Raw genomic sequence first — 25,496 nt, forward strand, 5'->3', positions numbered from 1 at the left:
ATATATATATATATATCTATATATGTCTACATATATATAAACAGAAGAACTCTCTGAACATTCCTATTTTGATTTATGTACTTTAAATCTAATTTTAGCATTTGTTTTTAGTCATATTTATTTGTAAGTATTTTTGAATAACATTATCCACATTTATGTATGTTACTAATATGTGTGTGTATTTGTAATTTTGATTGTGAAACTTATTTAATTTTTAATTTTTACTGTGATAAAAAAAAACCAACAAATATTAAAAAAAAAAGAAACAAATCAAAGAGAAATAAACAATGGCAACGTACTATAAACAGATGACAAAAAACAAATCTTGTTTTTCATTTAAGTACAAAGAATAAATGATTACCAAATATTTATTCACTTTGGGAATTAAACTTAATGGAGAGATAAAAAAAAAAGTTTATTAATTGGTAATTTAATTCATAATCACTGCAACAACAAATACTTGAGTTGAATTTCTGATGGCTTAACAAAGCAAACGTATACTTTTGAAATCTTTAAAACAATTTTCGGCATGGAATCGATGGATCGGATCTAAGAGTATTGGAGGAGCCTCACACAAACTTTTGAAGGTTTGATACGGAAAATATTATAGGAAATTCATAAATTTTTCACATTGTTTGCTATATAACTCGATAAATTGTTTAATTTTGGACAATTATATCGCTTAATATAGACATTGAATGTTTGTATATATTTTATGAAGAATCCAAAAACAATTTAAGATCAAACCTGACACAATTTCAATTGTTTTAACAAATCCTTTAGATTAAGCAATTGCTTCTTCTTTACATCAGTGTCCTTTGTAATGGCAGTTGCTGTTACCAGTTTGGCCGTAATCTTGCGCTGCAAGGCAATGGCCTCAACTTTTTTGGATAGCTGCAACAACAAATTGTAATAGATTAGAATCTAAGGCATTCGAAATGATCTTAGATATGGTTTACTTACAGCATAGGCTCGTTTAATAATGCCTTGGGGCATTCCAGCTAATTTGGCTGCATTGAATCCATAGGATTTGGGACAAGCTCCAGCTGTATATTTATATAGGAATGTAACCGTCTCTTGTGTGGGATCCTGTGTATCGGAATCATTCTCCACCATGCAGGCCATGTGACCCAAAGTGATACGTTTATCGTTTTGAAAGAAATCAATCAAATTATGATAGTGCGTCGAGAAGAGCGTACGGCACTTGAGTTGGGCCAAGAAATTGACCACCGATGCGGCTATGGCAGTGCCATCATAAGTGGCCGTGCCACGTCCCAATTCATCGAGCAATACCAAGGAATGGCAAGTGGCGTGCTTGAGAATGAGAGATGTTTCATTCAGTTCCACCAAGAAGGTACTATGGCCAGCCAAAATATCATCTTGAGCACCTAGGCGAGTGAAAATTCTGTCCACCAGGGAGAGACGGCAACTTGCAGCCGGTATGTGCGAGCCCTGCAATGTCATAAAGAGATAATAAATAATATTACATTAGACTGAACTATTTACTTACAATTTGAGCCATAATAACCAGAAGACCCATTTGTCGCATTAAAGTACTTTTACCACCCATATTGGGTCCTGTAAGCAGCGATAGGGCTGCCTCATTTTCTGTGCCCAATTCCAGACCGTTTGGTATGTATGTGGAAGCATTAACACACGGATGATAGCCCTCTTCCAGCTGTATAAAGGGCTGATCCTGACCAGAAACAAACTGCGGCACACAAATGGCCAACTGTTGATTGGCATATTCGGCAAGAGAGGCCAAAACATCCAACATGGCCACACAATCGATGCATTGTTTCCATTGCTCATAGTGATTCGAGAATTTCTCGAATACTCTTCTTGCCAGATCTTTGAGCACAACATTACGTGCCTCCTCCGCTTGCTGCATATCCTTGAGTAAGATCTTCGTCTCCGCTGTGGTATAACGACGCTTTTTACCCTTCAGTTGACCTTCCAGTGTATAGGATTTATTAGCTTTGTGGGCATACGATTCAGGTACATCCAATTGGTAGCGTTTCTTGTCTGCACCAAAGTAGGCCAACCGGCAACCAAAATGACGTTCCTGCTCCACCAGATAAGACTTTAAGCGATCCTCTATGGCATGAATACGATCCATTACAGCATCGTATTCTGCATCCATTCCCTGGTTGAGGTGCAATCACACCCGATTTGGCTGCAGCCTCGTGATCAAAGGCTTCGGCAAAGTATTTCAACTGAGACGAAAGATCGGGAAAGAGGCCACCTTTCACATGGGTTGGCAATTGGGTAATTCTCTTCAGCAACGAACTCTCACATTGCTGGAACATCAATGGTATCTTGGTTAGGGCATCAAAACCCTTCAATATCCCCATAAAACTTAACAATTTCTGCTTATTATATAGTTTCTCCTCGAAGAGTATGGCCCGGGAATCAGGATGTTCGGATTCTTTGATTTGTTTGGTGCCAAACAAATGAATCTGAGCCAAATGACGCTCAAAATCTGGCATGGGGGCTAATAAAGCTCGCATTTCCTGCAGCTCGGACATGTGTCTAAGCTCGCCAATGGCCACTTGACGTTCCTCAATGACATTCACCTCACAGCTAGGTGCACAGAGCCAATAGTGAAGCAAACGCTTGCCCATTTTCGTGCAACAATGATCCAGGGTGGCTAGCAGAGAATGCTCTTCTCCCACGATTCGCAGATTGCTTAGTGTTGTGGCATCTAAAACCATATGGGAGCGCCTCTTTAAAATTTGTGAAGCCTGTGAAGCTTTTACCTCTGGTGCTATCTCATCTGGCGGTCTGTACAGCTGATAGCGAGCCATAGGCATTACCTTGGGTTCCAGCTTGCATTTTTGTATGTAGAAAATGCATTGACCCAATGCCTTGAGCGTTAACTTATGTTCATCCGAAGGTGTTAGACCCAAATGATCCAAATCCGACTGCATGGAACGTAAAGTAACCGGCCAAGTATCACCCTGAGCATAATAGCCCTCAGCCAGGAGTTTCAATGTCTTCTCCGCGTTGCATACTTGCGAACCAGAGCAAGGCAATTGCTCTTTTAGAATTCCCGACAAGACAGTACGTAAAATTTGTTGGGTACGTCCACTCAATGAGGATCTTTCATGGATTAACTGAAGCAAAGGAGGTCACTAGAGTATTTTTTTTTTTGATTTATAATGATGATTGAGCTTACCAAAACGGGCATGTGATGTGAGAGCAACGTTAATAGACGGGAGCAGCTTTTATCATCTTCAAATTCACCCAAATGAAAATCACCCATTGATGTATCAATGAAACAAATGCCAAATTTACTTGTCGCCCCGGCATCTTGTTCGACCAGAGCCAACATGTAGTTTGGTTGATGATTCGGTCCAATGGCGCATTGGGAGCCAAACACCTGGGTACCGCGATCAGTGATTTGGCATATCTCGCGGGCAACAACCTTATCAAATTTCGTGGCCTTTATCCGTTTACAGCGTTCTGTCATCATGTCCGGTGTTTCGGTCTGCTCCACACGGGCCACCTAAAGCAAAACCCCAAAAATTTGGTAAATTTTGTTGAATTTGTTGTAATATTTTAATAGGACTCTCACCTTGTACCCTCTGTCTACCAGTATGGTGGACATTTTATCAAATGAAATCTCTGGGAAACCGGAGTGAGCAAATTCTCCTCTCATATAGGTAAAACCGAGTTCATTAACACCCACATCAGCATCCCAATGATACAACTCATAGAACTTGCCCACTTTGAAAAACAGAACGCAATCGTAATTATCGGATTTGAGCACCCACCATTGACGAACACCGGGCGAGAGGGAGTTCAGGAATTTCTCGGGTACATGCAATGTGCTTTTGTCATAATCTGGATGATCTGGTCGACGTCCAGCCTTATCCTTAATCTTGTCTGGTTGCAAAAATTCCAACTTATGATGCGGCCAGACAACAGGCTCATCCAGATTGGAATTGGTCGTACTGGTCACAATCATCTCATCGTAGGCGGCATCTGTTTTGGCATTACTCTGTAATTGCTTCAATTTCTCCTGGAAAGTTCCGCCAGTGGCAACTTTCGTTTCTAACTTCACCCGTTTGCTTGCAGGTTCATTATTATTATTGTTAATATTCTTTTTCCTGGGCTTGATCGGAGAATCGTCGGCATCCTCATCACTGTCCACCTCCATATCATCTTCGTTTTCATCTTCCCCACTGCTGTCGCTCTCGTCACTTGCTGAAGCTGCGTTGTTTCCTTTGCTTTCATCCGGATTATATTCGGAGCCATCATCTGAGAAATCTTCTTCTGATTTTGTTTCTTCAAAGTCTTCCTCTTCACTCTCCGACTCGGGTTGAATTATGCGTTTCCGTTTGGCCTTCTTCTCTTTCTCCTTTTCATTTTCATCATCCGAAACTCCTAGTTTCCTCTTGGCAGGCACCGGTAGATTCTCTTTTTCGGTTTCTGCCTTAATGCTGGGTGTAAGTTTCTTTTTGTCCACCGCCGGTGATTTACTAAAATAATTGAAAAGGGTGTTTGTGGACGTGCCGCCGGCACTTGTGTTCAGCTTTTTCGACATGTTCGCGGCAAGATATCAGAGTTTCTGTTATTTTAGTCAATTAAAGACGCTAGAAAATGCGCCAAGATGAAGAAGGTTACCAGCTGTTTCAAACGTGCAATTTCGGATATTCAGTGATGCCAGATTTTACAAATCAGTGCTGGCTTGAATATTAAGTGACACGCGGATTTCTCAAAAAAAAAAAAAAAAAAATTGCACGACCGATCGCGGCGCGTGATTGTGACTTAATGAGCACTTAACATAATGTTACTTGCATATATACAATGCTTAACAGAGATGCGTAACAGTTTCGTAACATGATACTTTACAGAGATGTTAGCTCTAACATTCAACTTAACAGAGATGTTATATAAAATAGTTCTGTAACAGAACCTTAACAGAGGTGCTAATTTAACAGTTTTTTTTTTTTACAGAGATGCTTAACAGAGATGCGTAACAGTTTCGTAACATGACACTTTACAGAGATGTTAGCTCTAAGATTCAACTTAACAGATATGTTAAACGAAATAACAGAACCGTAACAGACGTGCTAATTTCAGTTTTTTTTCTACAGAGATGTTAAATTAAACAACTGTTTAACAAACTGTCAACTGCTGAAATGCTATCGTAAAAATATGTTTTTAATTATTAGATAAGAAATGGAATAGAATATAAATTTTAAAAGTATATCCATAAATATTATATTAAAAATCCAATTTTGAATAAGAAAAGAACATACATATCGAATAAAAAAAAGCTACCTCTAAACCTTAGCCGATATCGCTAAACGTTTGACTGTAAACTATCTGGCAGCCTTACACATGTATTTTACTCCGCCAGCCCTGTTTTTTGCAGTCGGAGGAAACAAAAAAAAAACAAATCGTTTGATTTTTCTTGTTTATAAATTAAATTAAAGCCAAAGTCTTGAATATGTCTCTGGCAGACGAACTTTTAGCTGACCTCGAGGAGGATGAGGATCATGACGATGACTTGGATGAAATGGAGGATGCGGAAATGCCTGAGGAAGATGTCAAAGGCTTGGCCGAGAAGCTGTTGAAGCCGGCTCCCAGCCACATGGATGTGGATGTCATTGCTGTGCAATCAGTGCGGGAGCTATGCAAGCTGCGTGATTCGGAGCGTCTTCAGTACACACTGCAACAGATTGAACAATATGCCAGTCGCCAGCGGAGCTCGACCGAAATGCTGGGCACCGTCGAATCCGATCCAGAATATTGCCTCATCGTAGATGCCAATGCTATTGCCGTGGATATTGATAATGAGATATCGACCGTACATAAATTTGCCAAGGAAAAGTATCAGAAGAGATTTCCAGAATTGGACTCTCTCATTGTTGGCGAAATCGAGTATCTGTTGGCAGTTAAAGAGTTAGGCAACGACTTGGGCCAGGTGAAGAGTAATGAGAAGTTGCAGGCCATATTGACACAGGCCACCATTATGATTGTCTCGGTGACAGCATCCACTACACAGGGGTGAGTATCGACAACCGCCCATCACTTTAAAATGATCCCAGAAGTTAATAAACGTTTTGCTTTCCCTTTTTAGAACAATGTTAACTCCTGCCGAGAAGGCCAAAATAGATGAAGCCTGCGAAATGGCCATCGAGCTGAATAATTTCAAGTCGAAAATTTATGAATATGTCGAGAGTCGTATGACATTCATTGCTCCCAATCTCTCCATGATTGTGGGAGCCTCGACAGCAGCCAAATTGCTAGGCATAGCTGGCGGTCTAACCAAACTATCCAAAATGCCAGCCTGTAATGTTCAAGTTTTGGGTGCCCAGAAGAAAGTTCTTTCGGGTTTCTCGCAAACACAAATGTTACCCCACACGGGTTATGTTTATTATTCACAAATTGTACAAGACACAGCGCCAGATTTGAGGCGAAAGGCGGCACGTTTAGTGGCTGCCAAATCCGTGTTAGCTGCTCGTGTTGATGCGTGTCATGAGAGTGCACATGGAGAAATTGGTTTGAAATTCAAAGAGGATATCGAAAAGAAATTGGACAAACTGCAAGAACCGCCGCCGGTGAAGTTTATTAAACCTCTGCCCAAACCCATTGAGGGCAGCAAGAAGAAACGTGGTGGAAAACGTGTACGCAAAATGAAGGAACGTTATGCTTTAACTGAATTCCGTAAACAGGCGAATCGCATGAACTTTGGTGACGTAAGTGTTTATCTCGACTTATTTCTTGAAGTCCTAATAGCTAATTATATTCTTTCTTGGTAGATCGAAGAGGATGCATATCAAGGTGATTTGGGTTATTCTCGTGGCACCATTGGTAAGACTGGCACTGGACGCATACGACTACCCCAAGTGGATGAGAAGACCAAAGTGCGCATCAGTAAAACTCTGCACAAGAATTTGCAGAAGCAACAAGTCTATGGTGGTAATACCACGGTGAAACGTCAAATTTCCGGCACAGCCTCCAGTGTGGCATTCACACCGCTGCAGGGTCTGGAAATTGTTAATCCCCAAGCAGCTGAGAGATCTGCCGCAGAGGCTAGTGCTAAATATTTCTCCAATACCTCTGGCTTCCTTTCAGTAGGCAAGAGAACTACCTAAAAAGGGACAAAAAAGTGTAGATTAACAAATTGTTTCTCCTTTCTCTTTATGTTTCTTATATAAAAATGTAAGCACTTTTATTTAGAGATTAGTCGGATTTGTATATGTTTTTTGGAATAAGAAAGAGATTGCAGTTGGTGAAGAAATGAGATTCTTCTTTGTTAGCTCAATTTGCCAACTTCCAGTTTACGCTGGATGGCCTCCCACGAGTTATTGAGCAGGACAGCCAAAATGCCGGCCACAGTGAAGACGCCACCAATAATGGAACAGCAATTGGTTGCAAAGTGACCAAAGGAACTAATTAGAATTAGAAAAATATCTCATTAAAAATATCAAAATTCCAATTTGAATTCAAAAATATTCGGCGCCTTACTTGTGTCTTTCGGCATATTTGACCATTAGAGGAGACAATTCATAGCTAAAGAATATGCCAGGCATTCCGCGTTCGCGATCGGTCAAGTCCTTGCGATAGCGGGTAACCGAAAATTGATTTGTATAGATGGGTTGGCCATCGCTGTTCCGTTCATAGAGTGTGGGCACAATTTTAATATAATAATTAAACATTTCACTTTTGGACTCTGAAAAATGGGAGGCGTAAGAACAAAAAACGGTTAAAAATTACAGCCCTGGTAAGAGAAGGAAAACCGGCTAAATTCGCACAAATCTCGCGATCTGGCAACACTTGTTGTCACCTCTCATATTTGTCATTTCGTTGCCGATAGAAATCAAACCTCTCCTCTATTATATAGAGATACCGATTTCGCTGGATTAAAAATATCTAAAAGATTATTTTAATTTACTAAAACATAAACTCAGCCCAGCTGTGCATTTTAAAACCAAAGTCACTAACGAAACTTAGATAGAGCAATGCCACTGCCATCCAGCTCCTTCTCCCAGCAGGGACCCACATGCTTTGATAAGATGAAAACTGGCTTCACAATTGGCTTCTGTGTGGGCATGGCAAGTGGTGCTCTGTTTGGAGGATTTTCAGCCCTTAGGTGAGAGCATTTGATAATGAGCTTTCATTTGCAGCTGCAACACGGTCCGCTGGGCTGGTGATGCAAGCTCAAAGATTCGTTATGTAATTTAGCCGGCATTTAATGTTTCTTTCTTTTTTTGTTTGAAAATCTGGCAGATATGGATTACGTGGACGCGAATTGATCAACAATGTGGGCAAAGTAATGCTTCAAGGTGGCGGCACATTTGGTACCTTTATGGCCATTGGCACGGGACTACGTTGTTGATTCTGATCAAGGGGGCTATCCCTGCTTCACATTTAACCTGCCACCCACAATCCCCACACCCCCAACTTTAATTCCCAAACATTGGCATTTTTCTGCGTCGGGGAAACGAGAATTATATTAGTGACAAACTAAACCTTAAATCGTGTTTATAATTAATTTAAGTTATTGCAAATAGAGAATGTTATCAACAAAACCAAAACAAGGCTAATACCGGACAAAAAGGGAATAGTCGGCCCAGCCCAGCTGGTTTACTAGTTATACTGCGGACAGACGGCAGGAACATACTATTTAAAAGAAGGGGGCGTGTCTTACCTTCAACATTCACTCGCAATCCATCCAGAGGATGCGTCTTGGCAAATTCAATTTTTTCGCCAAAGGAGAGATGATTTATGGTATGGGAAAGTTTCACATTGCTAAACTGAAAGTCATGAATATGAAATTGGCGTATGGAGAAACTTTTACCGGGGGCAAAATGAAAACTGCCGGCCATCTGGGGGAGGAAAATTAACAAATTATACAATTAATTTGTATTTGTAATTTGTATGCTAAGTTTGCTTACGCGATTGACTTCCAAATGTCCTTGTATGCGGCAGCCCTCTTTAAAGGCATCCTCATCGGTTCGTTTATATTTGCCTTTACATTGTTCAAGTTTATCCACTTGGACACTCCACTTTTTCAGATGATAGGCATCCAGAACATCCTCGCACGTATTACAACAGCTAGGAAGAAAAATAATTTAGAGAGTTCTAACAATCAGAATAGGAGAAACCTACTGGGTGGCATTGTGTTCAGCTCCGTAGCAACTACCACAGGTGGTATTTTTATTGGCCGGCGAAACGGCCACAATTTCCTTAATGGGAGTCTCTTTTAGGGGTTCTCCATTTAGATCCAATCGATGCTTAAACACGTCATGATCCACCCTCAGGTGGGTGTCGCCCGAGGAGTCCATGGCATCCAGCGATATATAATTACAGGCCAAATTGTGTAACGTCACATCGAGATTGATGCGCAGCTTATGATTTCGAGTGGTGTCCACAAAAAGTTCCTCATTTAGTGTGGGTCGCATATAATTAAGGAATTCCAGAAATATCAAAAGACTTATGATGCTTGTGCTTATGATTGTTACTATCAAAAAAACACAGAGTGTTATTGCCGGTTTTGACTTTGGTATCTTGTTTTGTTACAATTTTATGACTTGGATTATTGAACTTACCAGCTGCACCGCCCACTGTTCGAACACTAAAATCATCCAGTGTGCGTGGATAGGCGTCTAAGCGACGCAACACATCCGCAAATTTCATTTTTTGTTGGTTTTGTTGTTGTTCAAAGCGTAAAACAATTAAATCCAGGAAAGTCAGCTTAAACTATGAACTGTTTACATTCTGTATGACGTGGACAGCGTTGCCAGAAGCCGGGTTGCCAGAATTTTCACCTTTTCTATTTCGGTTTTTTTTCCAAGTAGATTTTTCAATTTCACTATATACCAATGCAATTGAAAAGTAGTTACCAAAAATCTATAGCAATCACTTAATTACCTTTCTTAATCTGTTGCATGTGAAGGTAAGAAATAATAAAGAAAAAACCCAAACAGTTGTGGGTGTTTATTTAGCAAAGTTTTCTACCACAAAACTCTGGTATTTACTTTGGTTCAGAACTTGAATTATGTTATGTATGTGTCAGATTTAGCTTATGTTAGAACCAATAACCGCTTCAAATCAGCCGCACAGGAGCGCTAGTGTGCCAATTTAAATTTCTTTATTGTTGTTCGTTACTTTACTTAAAGCATAGAACTTTAAGAGCAAATTTAGAGCGAGAATAAGCACAATTAATCTATAATAAACCTGAATTCGAAATACTTATAGAAAAGAAGTTAGTCAACAAAGTATTTGTATTTATTTTTCAATCTTTAACTAAACAATTGAATTAATTGAATTCTTAGCACTTCGATTTTAAGGTAATAATAATGACTTGGCAACTTCATTAAAGTTTTAAATATAACTATTGAGAGATTAAAGCCATTTGATAAGACGATATACATAGGTACATTTCCCTTGAGATTTGTTAGCAAGAAGAAGAAGAAGTAGAAGGAAAAAGTATTGCTTTTCAATTCGGTTAACTTTCATTTTGAGGTTTCGATACCATTATCTATTCATCAATTAGGCATTCGTGCTCTTATCTTTCAACCCCGAGCACATAAAATAATGTTTAATAGTGTTGTCATGTCTTGGCGTCTGCGGTTAGGCATACATTAGGCCATCCATTGCCACGCCCCACCGCCCCATGCCACCCACTCGAATGGTGCTGCTGTTGCTGTGGTCCTAGCGACCGCGTCTAATTTTATAATACATGTTAAACAGATGAAAGGTTAATTGAAAGGAACCACAAGTTTCGACAGCCCACGCTGCCAGACCGAAAGTGCTTTAGCTTTAGAATTCGAAGGGTTGCCATCATGTCCTCTCCTCCTCTTTTTGGTAGCCACTAAAAACAACAATAATAGCAGCAGCAGCAGCAGGAGCGGTAACAGCCAGAAGCAGGAGCTGGAGCAATAACATTGCCACGGCCAAGAGGGATTTGGGTTAAAGTTAAAAGTTTTCGCTTAAATATAAATCACCAATGGCTGACTGACTCGGAGACGACGACGATGACGACGACTTCACAAACACACGCACACCCTTACATATACCCACATAGTCACACATATACACACACATACACCCGCATATACAGAGCGTACCGCGAATTTGCGTAATTACTAATTAAGCCCAAGTCTCTGTTAGAAGCATTTAACCCTTGTGTTGCACCCCATTTCCCATCTACCCCAACCGTCACACTTTTGGTCAAGTTAAAAAGCTCTTCCCAACCCCACAACCTTCCGCCATTTACTTTTAGCCAAGTAATCTAGATTCAACCACGGCCAGCAGCAGATGACAAAGATTAGCTACGTGTAATTTCTCATATTTTCTTTAGACTAAATGAAAAGAAAAAGAAGAAGAAGAAGAAAAAAAAGTACAAAACAGAAAAGCGAAAAGGGTATTGGAGAGAACAAAAGATATCAACACAATTTATAGGGTATTCTAGAAAGAGATGGTAAGATAGAGAGGGAGTAAAAGGATATCGCCTTAATTTTAATATATTTCTTATTACTTCTTTCCTTTGAGGGCGTTTTTTTTTTTTTTGGTTCAAATAAAATATGCTTCATTTAATTTCAAAATGTTCAATGTTGGGGTTTGTTGTTGTTTTTTGACTTGGAATTACCCTTGAAATTATTTTGGTTTATCTATTCCCTCTCTCTCTCTCTCTCTCCCTCTGTATACTTTGCCTTTTTTGGGGTTTTTGAACTTTGTCGATTCGAAATGTTCAATGAATCTTAGTTTAGGATTATAGATTCATGAATTATTAATAGCAATTAAAATGTAAAAAGGACTTTAATATAATGTAGTTTAACAAACAATAGGGTTAAGTCCTGTCTCCATATATGAAGATATCCTTTAAGCAAGTGGAGCAAATCTATCCCCCAGTTATCCTTTTTTGTCATTATTCAATGATATCTAGGTTTAATTTCGATAGATATCGAACTCCATTCAGCAAAGAGATCCTTGGAACACGCTCTCAATAAAAGTCCTTTGTTAACTGAGAGAGAGAATCCTCTTTGTAGTTAGTTTCTAAGATGATTTTAAATGGTTGTTCTAAAAGTGACTGCTAATTCAAAAGGGTGCAATAACTTCGTCCATTTTGTTTGTTTCGGCAGAGTAAAATGGCTAAAGTCCGCTCTGATTGCTCTGGTTATTCCTTTATCCAATCCATTCCTTGTGGTGCTATCGCTGGCCGCACTAATTTGCATTTCTAACCATTATGCCTTTCGCTTCCTAACCAACCAATTCGCGTCATTTCTTATTTGAAACAATGAACCCAAACAAGTCATTGTGCTGCTAGCTACTCTCTACTCTATAGTCTCTCAACCCCAAACCCCCGACCCCAACCCCTAACCCTAACCGACAAGTCGCTGTTCATTCATTTGGTGGGCGGGGGTGAAGTTTGAAAGGGGCTCTGCTCCTTCTTCAATAAGGCAGAGTTGTCGCCAGGCAAGACAAAGCCTGAGCGAGAGAAAGAAGAAAAGAACAATTTTTGTTCTTCTTTCATTTCTTTCTTTCTTTCATTCATTCTTTCTTTCTTTTTCTTTTTTTTGGCGTAAAGCAGCTTAAGCAATCAGGACCGCCTAATGGATATTGACACTTTAATGCCCTGGCCACCAACTGCCGCAGTGTCTTCTCCTGCTGCTGCTCCTTTCGGCTACAGATGTTGGTTGGCCTCTGATTTGGTTTGAATTTTTTGTCGCTTTGCTTTAAACAAAATTGTAGTTGCCGAAATTAATTATAGAGCCGAATCGAACCGGACCGTACCGGACCGGAGCGGAGCAAACCGGAGACCGGCTTGAAACGGAACAGAAGAACGAACTGGACCGAAGCCGGAGCTGGGCCATATTTAATTAAACGTGGACATTTTGAAATTCGCTACTTGCCAGTGGAACGTGGAGCCAAAAAGGCGTAATTAATTAGTGGAGACGTGCCAAATAATTGCGGTAAAAGTAAGTTTTCTTTTTTAAAGAATTTTCCTTATACATATATATTTTTTTCTCATTTTTGGTCAAAGAATCTTTCAATTACGTGTATTACCCTTAAAAAGAGGGATGGTGGTAAGAGAGGGGGTAGTTCCTTTCCTCTTATACAAAATGTAATGGGGAAGGGGGAAAGGGGCGAGGTAAGGTGTGGATGTGAGGGGTGGCACCTTTCAATTTTGGACAGGTGGGAAAATTAATTAAATTAGCAGGCGTCAATTTGGCAAAAGTGTCGCGCCCAAAAAGCCATTGAAATATTCGCCACCGACCACCTGGCACACCCCCACTTTTCCTGAGACCCGCCCCTTCTCTGGTATAGTGAAATTCTCATAGATAACCCCTCACATCCGGGCGAAAAATGTCATTTCCGACAAATTAGTTCAGTCAACTGGCAACTGCAACAATTTTGTTGGCCTTTACCAATTTTTCAATGTTGGACTCCCTCTTTCTCTCTCGCTCACACGCTCACACACTCTCTCTCTCTCTCTCTATCTCTCTCTGTCGTTTAGTCATGTTTTCTGTTTTAGAATTTGGCAAATTTTCCTTCTTTTTTTTTTTCACCACACCCCCCAAAAACATCGCCCATTATATCACCTGCTGACTAGGTGCTCTCTCCTTGCAATCTCCATGACATTTTCATGAAAATCATTTTTTTTGTTCGTAAAAATCCTCGCACATGGAATATATTTGCTGCTTTTCACCTGGGAGGTGCCTTATGCCTATGCATTAGGATCGAAAGACTATATATTTATATGTATATGTTAGATAAATTAATTAATTTAAAATTTGTAGAATTTCCAATAGATTTTTAATAACTGAAATGCAATTGATTTGAAAGTATTCAAGGACATTTTTCTGGATTTTTTTTGTTGCATCTTTTTGGGGATGATGCGCCTAAAAGATGCCATGCTTTTTTCCATCTCTACCCCCATGATGAAAAATCTGTTCGGAAATGGGCATATTTATGCTTGACAACTTTATGTTTTATGAAAATTTGTAATGATTTTCTTACACACACACACACACACACGCACACGCACATTACTTTTAATTGTCTTTTCGTATTAATTGCATTTGTAATGTGTTATAATTAGTAAAGCTTTATAAACTGGCAGGCTCCACCCCCACATCGATTAATGCGGACAAAAAAAGGAGCAGAATGTGGAGAGAGAACGATTACGAAGGCGGAGGAAGCAGAAGGAGGAGGAAAAGTAGGCAAATTAAAATTAATTTCCTTGAATTTTTAACCACAAGGCAAAAATTGAACTTTGGGACAGAATTTCAATAACGAATTTCAATTGAAAAGGTTTCAAAATATAAAACAGATCTTTGGCACAATTATTTACTTTTTATAGTTTTCAATTGATTATGAAACATTTTTCCTTTAAATTTTAAACACTTTTAGTTGAGAAAATGTTGAATATATATTTGATGGCAGATTTTTTAAGCCAATTTTCTGTATTAAGAAGCAATAAATGATTTGATTTTTGGTTCGGTTTTGGAGAATGAGTTTGGGCGACGGGTTTGGAGTTTGGTTGTGGGTGTGGCAAGTTGTCAGTTAACAGCTATCAAAGGATAATGTTAAGGCTTTTACGAACTTTGTTGTGTATAAAAACTTTAACAGATTTATTTCGAGCAATGACCTTTGGCTTGGCCATTTATCAACATTCAATATGCATTTAAAAATTTTGTTTTGCGGCCTGGATGAGTAGACAGAATGACCGGGATATACATACATACACACATATACATCGGCGGGGCGAGATATAGATGAATGGCGAACCTTTAGCCTCAGTGGGTGGGCGTTCGCCTCAATAATTTTTTGTTGTTGTTTCTTTTTACATTTTTTCCTTTTTTTTGTTTATTTTTTTTTTTTTTTTTTTGGTGGGTCAGCAGGGAGGTACACGTCAACAGAAACGCTTTATTTTTTGTATTTTGTTTGCTGCCGCAGCTCAGGCAACATGAAAAATTATTTACATAAATATCCGCGCTGTCAATTGTGTGTTGTGGCATGTAAAGTGACAGTAGCAGAGCCCGAAAAGAGGGGAGAGAGAGAGAGAGATCAGAAAATGGCGGCGCCGCCGTATGTACGTACGTGACTGTACATTTTTTGTTTCCAGCTCTTTTTTTTTTTGTTTTATATTTTGCCAACTGCATTGTTACTGACTTCCCCTAGATACTCATACACTGGACTCTCTCCCCGCCCAGCCAGCTGCCTCTTCTATCAAATGCAAATGCATTGTATATGCAATTGTATGCGTGAATGGGCGTTACGTGGGAGGACATGCCAGGTGTGTGTGTGTGTGTGTGTGTGTGTGTGGTTGGTCAGACGTCAACGTTATGGCTGCCAAAGTTTTCAATTTTCCACTTAATTGCTTTCAATTAAGCAAAGAGTCCTCTTTAGTCTCCAGAAACGAAGTGAATGGAATGGACTGAACCGAACCGAACTGGACTGAACGTGAACTGAACGTGGAGTAAAGTGTAGCAAAGCTACCCCACAACTACTGTTATGTCCGTTCAATTAAATTACACACTAAAGCGCTGCAACGGAGTACTTGCCTTCGGACCTTCGGAGCTTGTCATGCCTCTACGCCGCATTGTTATCATTGTCAAGAAGTCGGCCAAAAAGCCCATTTTTCGTTACACACATTTTACAGTGGGCCATAGAAACTGCCAAGCAATCCAATAGGATATATGTATACGGTTTAGTCCTCAAAAATTACTCGTATATCCATCCATTTCATTGAGTTTGTTCTGCAATTGGTGACCCCGATGTTTGGACTTGAGTTTTTAGTTAAACCACTGTGCAGCAGCACCCGCACAACATTTCTCGCCTGCTGTTTGTTTATTTGTTTGTTTGGTTGGCTGCGTTGCGTTGCGTGTGTTTTTGACAGTAAGCAGTTTGTGTGCACCTTGATTGTTGCACTTGCTGGTAGAGAAGAGAGTGGGAGAGAGGGATTCCCAAAACAGAACAGTCGGACAGGGGCGAGGTACATATACACTGGGCCCGTCTAAAGGTCAGAAGACTGGACCAAGCGAAGGGAAGGCAACAAATGAACAAATAAGCAAACATAAAGCTGGTAGTAAAGGCAACTCTTTTGAGATTCCTGTTTGAGCTACGCCTTCAGAGCTCTGCACTCTGGCTGGCTTTGGCCCTTGTTCGAGCTACTCCTCATTGCACAATATGCAAAAGAGCGTGTAATGCGTCCATCTCACTCTATCTCTCTCTCGCTCTGTTTTCCCTTACTGCTTTCACTCTTTTTGTGTGTGTCTGTCTGTGTGTGTGTGTGAGCTGTATTTAACCATGTGCGGTCGACTAATGCCACAGGAAAATCTTCTTCCACCCACCAGGTGAGGTTGGAGTTTTCAGCGCCTTTTACAAAAAGGATATTTTAATTACATTTACGCATATTGCAAAATTGAATACAAGCGACTGCAAGGGCGAATGGGGGAAGTCCCTTTAAGCTGCAATGTAAACAAGTGAAAAGCATTTACTAAGATAGAGTTCCAGGCATCCATTGTATGCATATAATTTCCCTGCTCTATTATGATTACATGCAGATTATATTATTGCTCATTTAAAGTGGGGTCAGAGCGAGCACAAAGGACATAGAATGCGATAAGAAGGAGGCAAACTGAAATGCTGTTTTGGGGCTTGCCTTTGATTTTGGGCTTGGTGTTTCCGAACAATAAGCAGGAGGCTTAGCTTAGATTGAATTGTGCTTGATTTTGTTGCTGCCAACTTGTGATCCTGCCACACACATCTTATTATTCTGAGCAACAATACTCAGTTGGCCATATACACACACATACAGCAAGAAAAGTAAGTGAATAATGCGAGGTAAGCGAAGGGAGGGACATACATACATATGTGAGTCTAGTTGATATTCAACATAGAATGAATATATACATAGATCGAAACACTTGCGGATTACAATCGGAGGTGCTTTAATTAAATTTTACCCACCCCCTCCCCTTACCCCTCCATACTCACATACAAAGGTGATGATATATGTAACACTGATTGTAGAAATCATTGAAATCACAATAATTGGATTATGTAATAAAATTATCAAATAAAGTGCAAAATGCGCACAAAGTCCGTCTAAGGATTTTGTTTTGTTTTGTTTTCTGTCCATAGCCAGTAAAATGTGTTTAATTAAAAACAAATTTTATATAAGCTTCATCAGTTGAATGCAAAGTTGTCTAACAAATGTTTAATTCAAGGTTCACTTTCTAAATATAAACCAATTAACTTTTCAGCCAATTGCCAAAGAATTCGTTTCTCGTTTTCAAATCGTTTTTTAATACTTAAAGTTTTGATTGAATTTGGAATTTCTTATGAATGTCTGAAAGTTGGAGTATTATTTTTAAAACGAATATTTTGGAGACATAAGGATTCTCTCCTGCTTTAGATTTGGAGCATACTTTCAGGCTTTAAAATCCCTGATCTGAGTAGAGTTGGCAATTTTGTATCCAATATTTACTTAAAATATCTCATTCGATCGATTAATCATAATAAAATGACAACAAAGTGTAAGAAAAATGAAAGAAAGAATTGAGATTTCAATTTTTTTTTTAGATGTCGTTTAGTTTTTAAGCATATATCTTAAGATGGGACTATCTTTGCTCTATCCAACTCAAAGAAAAGAAGAAGCAGTTGCTCAATTGAACATAATTTGTCTTTAAGTTATCTCTCACATTTCTAGATGACTTTCTAAATAAACAAAAGATAATGGTAAATTGAAAATGCAATATAATCGATAGATGTATAAATATTGAAATCGATGTGGCTTGAGCATGCCCAGGAGCAGCAGCAGCAGCAGCAGCATTAGCAGTGGTAATCGAAAGAAAGATTTTCTTGTCTTCCCTTTCTAACGCTCTGGAAAGATCGCGCTATTAAAGAACCCAAATCAAAGTTTTTGCAATGTGACGGTAAAGAATGTACGCGATATGTCAACAGTAGCCTTGTATTGGGGAATTTCTACAGACTGGTATGCAAATTTCTTTATCCAGCTACTGGCCACTGACTGAATGCTGGAGAGAGCAGGAGCAGGAGCAGAAGCTGGAGATGGAGCACCATCAATAGACGGCAACAGGAGCAACAGTGGGGTGGCGGTGACTAGCAGTAAAAACTAATAAGATGTTGTATCGTGGCATGTATCTGTAACTGCAGAATGTTCCATGGACGACCAACTAACCATCCAACCAACCAACCAACCAAGCACCCAAGCAGCCAATCGACCGAGCAAGCGACCGATGGACAGTTCGACCACTTGTATAGAACCTCCTGAGGCATCGGCAGCAATTGCCAACAACTGCTTGCTATGTTCCCTGGTCCGCTGATAGCTTCTCATTTTATTTCACCTTGTCACGTGCTGTGAGTGTGTGTGAGTGTCTGCGAGTGTGTGTGTAGCAGTGGCAATTTCTAGCATTTCAGCAGAAAAATATTCCGACTACCTACGCGAATTGTAGTTAGTTGTATCTGTTTTTCGTTTTGGCTTTTCCTTTTTTTAATTTTTCGTATTTTTTTTTTTTTTTTTTTTTTGGCAGTAGGTTGACTGGGGGAAAGCATTTTCATTAAACGGTAATTTCACACCGCTGAGACTGCAACTAAGTAAAAGAAAGAGGGAGAGATTCAATGGTGAATGGGGGTGAAGGGGGACGACGGGATGAGAATATTGCCGTGTACGCGGCAGGAATTTTTTGTCTTGTGTTTCGGACATTTAACGCCCGGACAAACTCTCGTCGCTGTCGTCGCTCCAATCGTTTCCATCGTTTCCATCGTTGCCCAATTACAAGCAAGTTAAAATCAAGTACGAGGCATTGATTAGTTGCCCAAGACAGAGATAGAATGAGAGAGAAACTCTGCCGAGATATAGGGAGTGGGAGATCTGGCAACGGGAGTTCCAGATAGAGATTAAAATGTAATCTTTAGCGCCGCACAGTTTCATATGAAACGTGTTCGATTAGGCTTTGCATTTGGTATGAGTGTGCGGATTGCTTTTGCCAGATTGACCAACTGCTGGGTGTTTTTGTGTAGGTGCCATATACACTCTCCACTATATGTGTGTGTGTGTGTGTGTGTGTGTGTGTGTGAAGCATTTGGAATGGGGCCCCCCCCCAGATGATCAAACTCAAGTGCTGAGATGTGTTCTTAACCTACGCATTAATGTTCTCTTCCATATGACCATAAACCCATGCTTTGTATATTAAATGAGTGAAAGAAACTTTTGTCAAGCCATCGACTTGTATTTCTAGTTAAAGAATTATATATTGAGCTTATGATATGTCTTGATATATATTTTCCCCAATTTGATTCTCTTTAATTGTTTGCCATTTATTGGAATCACCTAGGAAATCATCTACAAAATGATTCCGAGAGCTATTAACTAGAGTGAGATATTGGTTAATCGACTCTACAGCCAGTTGACTTTACCATTAAAACATTAAACTAAAACTTAAAGTAAGAGACAAAATAAAGGCAACGAATTGGAGCTGAAAATGCTTCAACTAAACTTAGTCTGCCAAATGGAAATAGTAGTCAAATTATGACTACCGTAAAGCATTTGAGTCTACAAATTATTACATTTACTATCTTTGGTACACAACATTTAATCATTGGTAACTTCATTTTCATTGCCCCAAAGTGTGCAATCTTTATTGCCCACTTACAATTTTGCATGTTTGCTACTAACTCGGCGGATTCCGATTCCCTTTCACCCCATCCCTGTCCCCGCCAGCCCAGCACAACTTGACACTCAATTGCATTATTGACACTCTTCCACAGTGCAAAACCCTATTAACCTTTGAATTTTTGAGAAAGAGAGAGAGAAAAAAAGGAGAAACGTTAACTAGAAACGCAACGGGGGGGAAAAGGTGGACGGAACTGGACGACGACGACGATTTGGCAAACGGATGGCTCAGTTTTGCCGTTGAAACTTCCCCAAACTCCGGTCGCACTTTGCACAATTTACGTGCACATAAATTACCATTAATTAAATATTTCTGCGCTAATGCAGCGTCATTCGGTACGGTCTGTCTGTCTGTCTGTCTGTCGTGAACGTCGGTAGGTCGGTCTGTTGGTCTGTCTGTCGCTGGTAATCACTGCACCTTTTCGGTATGGTCAAACTGCAACAGCTACCGACTCCCAACCGGGGCCAGGACTGAGACTGAGACCGGGACCGGGGCTAAACCGACAAGTGACACTGAGAGACACCGACAACCAAAGTATCTAGAGATGTGAACGTGACTTTATACCGATAGATCCTTAAGCCTTCGAGATGAATAAGAAGCTCATTGATTGTCTTTTACCCGAGTTTGAATTAGAACTCTGAATTAAAATTAGTTTGATGTTTCAATCAAATACATTTAATTATGATGAATAGATTTTAAATTGGTTTTCCGTGCTAGTCCCATTGGCCCATTCAACCTACACTCTAGTTTATAATCATTCCCTTTTCGTTCACGCTTTCGTCACTAGTGGCTGCTGCAAGAGACATACACACACACACACATATACAGTGAAACACGTTCATTAGGCTTAATTTAGCGAAGAAGATGAGGGAACAAGTCTTCTTTACCTCCAAAGTAGCTGCTGCTGCTGCTGCTGCTGCATATGACAAACGCGACTTAAAAACTTTGCGCAGGCGCGTGGCTTCAAGTCACCCAAAACGACAAGACAAGCAAAGGGTTCCCGGTAGTAGTGTCTCGCAACCTTTTTAAATTTATGGAATTATGAATAATATTTTAAAGCAACCGAGAGGTGTGTGTGTGTGTGTGTGTGTGTGTGTGTGTGTTTTGGTGGAGGAAGAGGAATAGAAAGAGGTAGAGAGAAGAAGGAACTGCTGCTGGCGTTGGTGGAGTTGGTGGAGATGAAAGGAGTGGAGTAGCGAAACCCACCGGACAAACAAGTTAGTTCTGCTGGCTGGCTGATTGCCCAGCTCTTGTGTCTGTGTAGGGTGACGAATCGATTGATGTCTGGGCTTTGAGTTATCTTAACAAGGCCTCTATCTCTTGTCTACTTGTCGTGCGCTGCATTTTTGATGAAAATCACTTATAATCCCATCAACATTCCCCATTCAACTTTCTGTTTATTTTCTTTTTCCTCTCGTCTTATTCGTTTGTCGTCTCTCATCTTGTTCTTTTTTATTATTATTGTTATTATTTTGTTGTTGTTGTTGTTATTTTCGTATGTGTGTGTTTGGTTTTTTTTTTTTTTTTAGTTTATATTGATGATGTCTTTGTTTATGTGTTGTTCTCGCATTGTTTGTTTGTTGTTCTTATTGGACGCGCTTCAGTAATTTGTTGCTGTTCCAAAACAGAACACATCAAATGTGTTCTTTCCCCCATCCCGCCGCCCCGATTCACAGTGTCAGTTTCAGTCATGGGAGGAAAAGAGAAAGCATCAAATAATTACCAAAACAACATCCGGTGTTCTCTTCTGGTGTCGGTACTATCCCCACCATTCCCCATTCACCATCCAAAAACCCCAAGCCCCAACTCCTTGTATAAGTTGACAAAGTGTTTCACTTAATGTCGCCTGGCATTGAAAAGTGAAAGAACTCAGCTGATTCGAGGAGGTGTGGGGGGAATGATGTCGGTGATATATATAGAAAATGAGGTAGTGAATGGTTTATGATGGGATTAAAGTGTATATTTAAGAGAAGGCAGATGCCTTGCAAACCGAACTGAAGTGCTGATCCAAACTAAAACTGAAGAGACCAATGTTGAAATCTACCAACAGAACAAAGAAACCAAAAAAAAAAAAAAAAAAAACAATGTCTTTCTGCCAATAATTTATATAATCTAATCTCTTAAATATGATATACGATTTCATATATTTGAAAATTTTCGAAATCTCTGCGATTACTCAACTTGAATAGAGAGAGTATCTTAAGAAATCTTAGAAATGGCATAAACATTTGGCTTATTTCCTTTTGGCTCGCTCAAAGATCTCTTTAAATCACATATTGAAATAACGTTCAAGTAATCTATATTTCATTTCAAGCACCATGATTTGTTTCTTAATATTAGGAAGTTATATAGGAAGTTATATTTGTTTAAAAAGAAAAACTGTCATAGATTTTTTAAGGACATACTTTGAAGGCAATTCTCAATATCCTTTGTTACTAAGTTTTATTTAGTTGATGGACTTAGAGAGCCGACAAAGCTAACTCCAATGGTGGAGGCAAATCTATTTGAACATGGAACATGGAACAATTGGATTACCTATTTTTGTAGATGTGAACTTTACCATTACCATCTCGGAAAGGATGATTACATTTTTGTACTTAGACGCTAACTTAACCCCCATTAACTTGCCTTAATTGCCTGCTCAACATTATATGTAGAGGACTAATCACCGAGTGATATTCCCATGGCATTTCTGACACGCCCCCTAATATGCACACACATACATACATGCATAAATATATGTGTGTGTATGTATGTTATTGAAAATTCCAGTGACAAAAAAATCCCGTTCATATCCAAATATGTTTGTTTGTTTTTTCGGTTGACATTTCGCCATATGATTTCCATAAGCTGCCACAGCGGCTGCCATAGACAAGTAGCTGGCCCCTATCCCCCCCACGGTTCCCCTGCCATCAATTGGTCCCTCTTTTTAGGTTCCTCACTAGGCACACATGTTGCTGCTTATTTTAAAGGCGAAGAAACAAATCCCCAACACCGCAACGCACTTAGGCCATAGCCAAAGCTGCTATAGCCATCGCGCCATCGTCATCTCCATCTCCGTCTCCTGCTCCGTCTCCGGCTCCGTCTCTGTCTATGTTCTCGTCGTCAGCTTGCAGTGACAATTGTCAATGAAGTTTCCGTAATAAATTTTCGTCTTTTGGTTTGACTGTTTGGCTGGCTCCACCTCCCTATAAGTCCCCTCTCCCCACCCATTCTTTGACACGTTTGTGTGTGTGTATGTGTGAGTGTGTACTGTGTCTGGGGGCTTGCTTGCATGCAATGTGGAGAGGAGACGCAACGGCTCGTTTGCCATGCCACGAGGATTTGGTGTCGCGGCTTTTTATGAGGATCAGCTGCAGTTGTGGCCATATAAAATAAACAAGATGCGAATGAAAAGAAACAAATATTCAAGTACTCTAACGACCAGTCGAACTTAATATACTCTAGAAAATATTGCCACTCTAAAGTTTAAGTCTTCTAAACTAAGAGAGAAAGTGGAAAAATGTCTTAAATCCTTTTATTCATAGTTCCAGTTAGTCATTTATGGCAAAAGTTGATCAAAAATATAATATATAGATCAAGTTTAGAAATTCTTTTTGTGATTTATTTCAAATGCATAAGGACATGTTGTTGAAAGAGTATGGAACATTCAAACCGATACGCTTGGCGGCCAAGTGGAATATGTAGAAATTCATATATATACATATATATATATATATATATATATATGCCATGTGTGTTTGAATGTTTGTATGTTTCGTTGTGGATATGGACGATGTTGTCTTTTAATATGCTAAATTCACAGCATTAATTACACTTGCCCCGCAGTTGCAGTTGCATTCGCGTTGCCTTTGATGCAGCAAACATGGCAGCGATTTCTCTTACTCTTAGTTTGGATTTACTACTACAACTACAACTAGTACTACTACTATATATGTATGTGTGTATATAAGTCCTCTGTTCCAATAAGTCCAGGCACAACACATTTCCCACTCAATTACCTTGGCGGTGCTGTGGCTGCTGCTGCTGCCACCGCCGCCCGCTGTGGGCATACAACATAAATCATTTACCATAAAAACGTCGTCTTGTCTACACTTTTCCTTTTCATATATGCCAAAAATAAGCAAAACTCGCTTACGAAACAAACACTCCGAAAACGACAACTCTGACGACAAGGCAAAATGTGAAGACGGCGACAAAGACAACGATGAGGAGATGAGAAAGGTGGTACTAGGAGCTGGATAAGGATGAGGAAGAGGTAGAGTGGGAGTGGGAGTAGGAGTAGGAGACCTCCATTCAATAATAATCGTCAACAGATACGCGAGCCGGGCCATGTTCGATGTCTATTTTTGGGGCGTTGCACGTTTTTATTCCACTCTTTTTTTTTTTTTGGAGTTGGTCCCGGGATCCAAATTGTCGACAGTCATAAATAAATTCCCAGGCGAGTGTTTGAAAAGTTGGCGGCGTTTTGTTCATGTTGTTGTTGTTGTTGTTGTTGTCATTGTTTGCTATGTTTGGTTGTGCGTCGCCTCCTGGCGGTGATTTTGCACAGACACAAATCGTAATTCAATCAATTAATATCATTATTATTGACGGACTCTCTGGTCTGGTCCAGGGGTTGGCATTGTTTGTTTCGTCTAGCACCCAAGCTCTTTTGGGGTAATTAATTATCATAATTAGAATTTAACTAGGCAGCGTGGCTTTTGTTCCTCCCCCCCACCGTCCCTTTCCATCCTGCCACCCCATCCAAAATAACCAAGAGCTGGGCCCTATATATACATTTCATTGATTTGTTTTGGTTTTTTATTAGAACTATTTTGTTTCAGCTGTCAGACAGACAGAAAGAACAAAAACGTGAGAGGGAGGGGGAGTGAGAGGGAGAGTGAGGTCACAAATTGTTTTTTAGTGAGGCAGGGTAGGGAGGGTTAGTCTCCCTCGTTTGCTTTTTAGAATCTCTCCCCCCTAATCGGGAGCAGGCAACAGCTCTCAAGGGGAACTTATTGACTGTGTGGATTTATTGTGGGAACCAAGTGGCGACAACTACTTAGTCTGTTTAGTCAGTTTTTCGGTATTGTTTATTAAGTTTTTCTGAAATTGCTGGCGTAAACAAATGTGTACGTGTGTGTTTGTGTGTGTGTTTGTATTTATTGGAATCCAACTCACTAATCGTATACTCAGCACATCTTTAGGACAACAAAAAAAAAGGGTGCTTCTCCTTCTCCTTCGCCTCCAGCTGGTAGCTTCTCTTCTGGGCATATCAATTACAATTTGCCTCAGTCTCCCCCTCCTTCCTTTCGGGGCTTCAATTGATTGAGAGATCACATGTGCCCGCGTGTGTGTTACAACAAATGTGTTTGTTTTTCTGTTTTGAATCAAAAGATCATTTTCACTTTGATTTCAAATTTCAAATTCTTAAAGCTATTATACATGTATGTGCAACTGGAAAATTGCTAACAACAAAGTGGCATCTATTCCTGCCAGAAGCAATTACAGCTAAATGGAAACCGATCCATCCAGAAAAACGTAAATCAAATATTTCTGAATTAATATACTCTATAGATCTATAGATGTATAAACTAGCTCCAGCTTAGTGTAAACTGGCCAAAATCTATTCCATCTCATTAAAAGATTAAATCTTGTTAAGTTATCAATAGGTTTTATGCATTAGCAATCTGTTTCAAAACAATTTTTGTGATTTAAATATAAAAATCCATATGAAGATATCAATATTACTTATTTTAATGAAACATTTGTCAATAACATTATCAAAATCAATGAATATCATTATCAAATATGGATAGAATAGCTCAAACATTACACTCCTTTCATTTC

The 25,496-nt window shown here is 39.6% G+C and overlaps 4 protein-coding genes across 4 annotated transcripts; 2 read left to right on the forward strand and 2 right to left on the reverse strand.

Annotated features, from left to right (window-relative positions):
- Positions 1-390: 390 nt before the first annotated feature.
- Positions 391-4,648, reverse strand: Msh6 (DNA mismatch repair protein Msh6). The gene is given in 6 exon segments (XM_068286940.1): positions 391-894; positions 964-1,452; positions 1,511-2,149; positions 2,151-3,116; positions 3,179-3,508; positions 3,578-4,648. Coding segments are annotated over 6 exon segments (3,549 nt in total). The 5' UTR covers positions 4,550-4,648; the 3' UTR covers positions 391-741.
- A 696-nt stretch (positions 4,649-5,344) lies between these two features.
- On the forward strand, positions 5,345-7,255 carry Prp31 (pre-mRNA processing factor 31). Its single transcript, XM_068287011.1, has 3 exons — positions 5,345-6,018; positions 6,092-6,710; positions 6,774-7,255. Exons 1-3 carry the CDS (start codon positions 5,459-5,461, stop codon positions 7,107-7,109), a joined length of 1,515 nt encoding a protein of 504 aa, XP_068143112.1. The 5' UTR covers positions 5,345-5,458; the 3' UTR covers positions 7,110-7,255.
- On the reverse strand, positions 7,139-9,758 carry LOC137574634 (endoplasmic reticulum-Golgi intermediate compartment protein 3). Its single transcript, XM_068287012.1, has 6 exons — positions 9,567-9,758; positions 9,127-9,478; positions 8,913-9,072; positions 8,666-8,843; positions 7,483-7,687; positions 7,139-7,406 (listed from the first exon to the last, which is right to left on the reverse strand). The coding sequence occupies exons 1-6, from the start codon at positions 9,652-9,654 to the stop codon at positions 7,271-7,273; spliced, it is 1,119 nt and encodes a 372-aa protein (XP_068143113.1). The 5' UTR covers positions 9,655-9,758; the 3' UTR covers positions 7,139-7,270.
- On the forward strand, positions 7,805-8,493 carry LOC137574635 (reactive oxygen species modulator 1). Its single transcript, XM_068287013.1, has 2 exons — positions 7,805-8,107; positions 8,245-8,493. The coding sequence occupies exons 1-2, from the start codon at positions 7,977-7,979 to the stop codon at positions 8,351-8,353; spliced, it is 240 nt and encodes a 79-aa protein (XP_068143114.1). The 5' UTR covers positions 7,805-7,976; the 3' UTR covers positions 8,354-8,493.
- Positions 9,759-25,496: the final 15,738 nt, after the last annotated feature.

The sequence above is a fragment of the Drosophila tropicalis genome, unplaced genomic scaffold (assembly GCF_018151085.1).
Source record: "Drosophila tropicalis isolate 14030-0801.00 unplaced genomic scaffold, ASM1815108v1 contig_463, whole genome shotgun sequence".
NCBI classification, from domain to species: domain Eukaryota; kingdom Metazoa; phylum Arthropoda; class Insecta; order Diptera; family Drosophilidae; genus Drosophila; species Drosophila tropicalis.

Coding starts and splice junctions, on each gene's coding strand:
- LOC137574634 (XM_068287012.1), bottom strand. CDS start 9,654: ATGAAATTTGCGGATGTGTTGCGTCGCTTAGACGCCTATCCACGCACA. Junction 7,688..8,665: donor ATTGCGAGTGAATGTTGAAG/GTAAGACACGCC, acceptor CCCATTTTTCAG/AGTCCAAAAGTGAAATGTTT. Junction 7,407..7,482: donor AAATATGCCGAAAGACACAA/GTAAGGCGCCGA, acceptor AATTCTAATTAG/TTCCTTTGGTCACTTTGCAA.
- Prp31 (XM_068287011.1), top strand. CDS start 5,459: ATGTCTCTGGCAGACGAACTTTTAGCTGACCTCGAGGAGGATGAGGAT. Junction 6,019..6,091: donor ACAGCATCCACTACACAGGG/GTGAGTATCGAC, acceptor TTCCCTTTTTAG/AACAATGTTAACTCCTGCCG. Junction 6,711..6,773: donor ATCGCATGAACTTTGGTGAC/GTAAGTGTTTAT, acceptor CTTTCTTGGTAG/ATCGAAGAGGATGCATATCA.
- LOC137574635 (XM_068287013.1), top strand. CDS start 7,977: ATGCCACTGCCATCCAGCTCCTTCTCCCAGCAGGGACCCACATGCTTT. Junction 8,108..8,244: donor GGAGGATTTTCAGCCCTTAG/GTGAGAGCATTT, acceptor AAAATCTGGCAG/ATATGGATTACGTGGACGCG.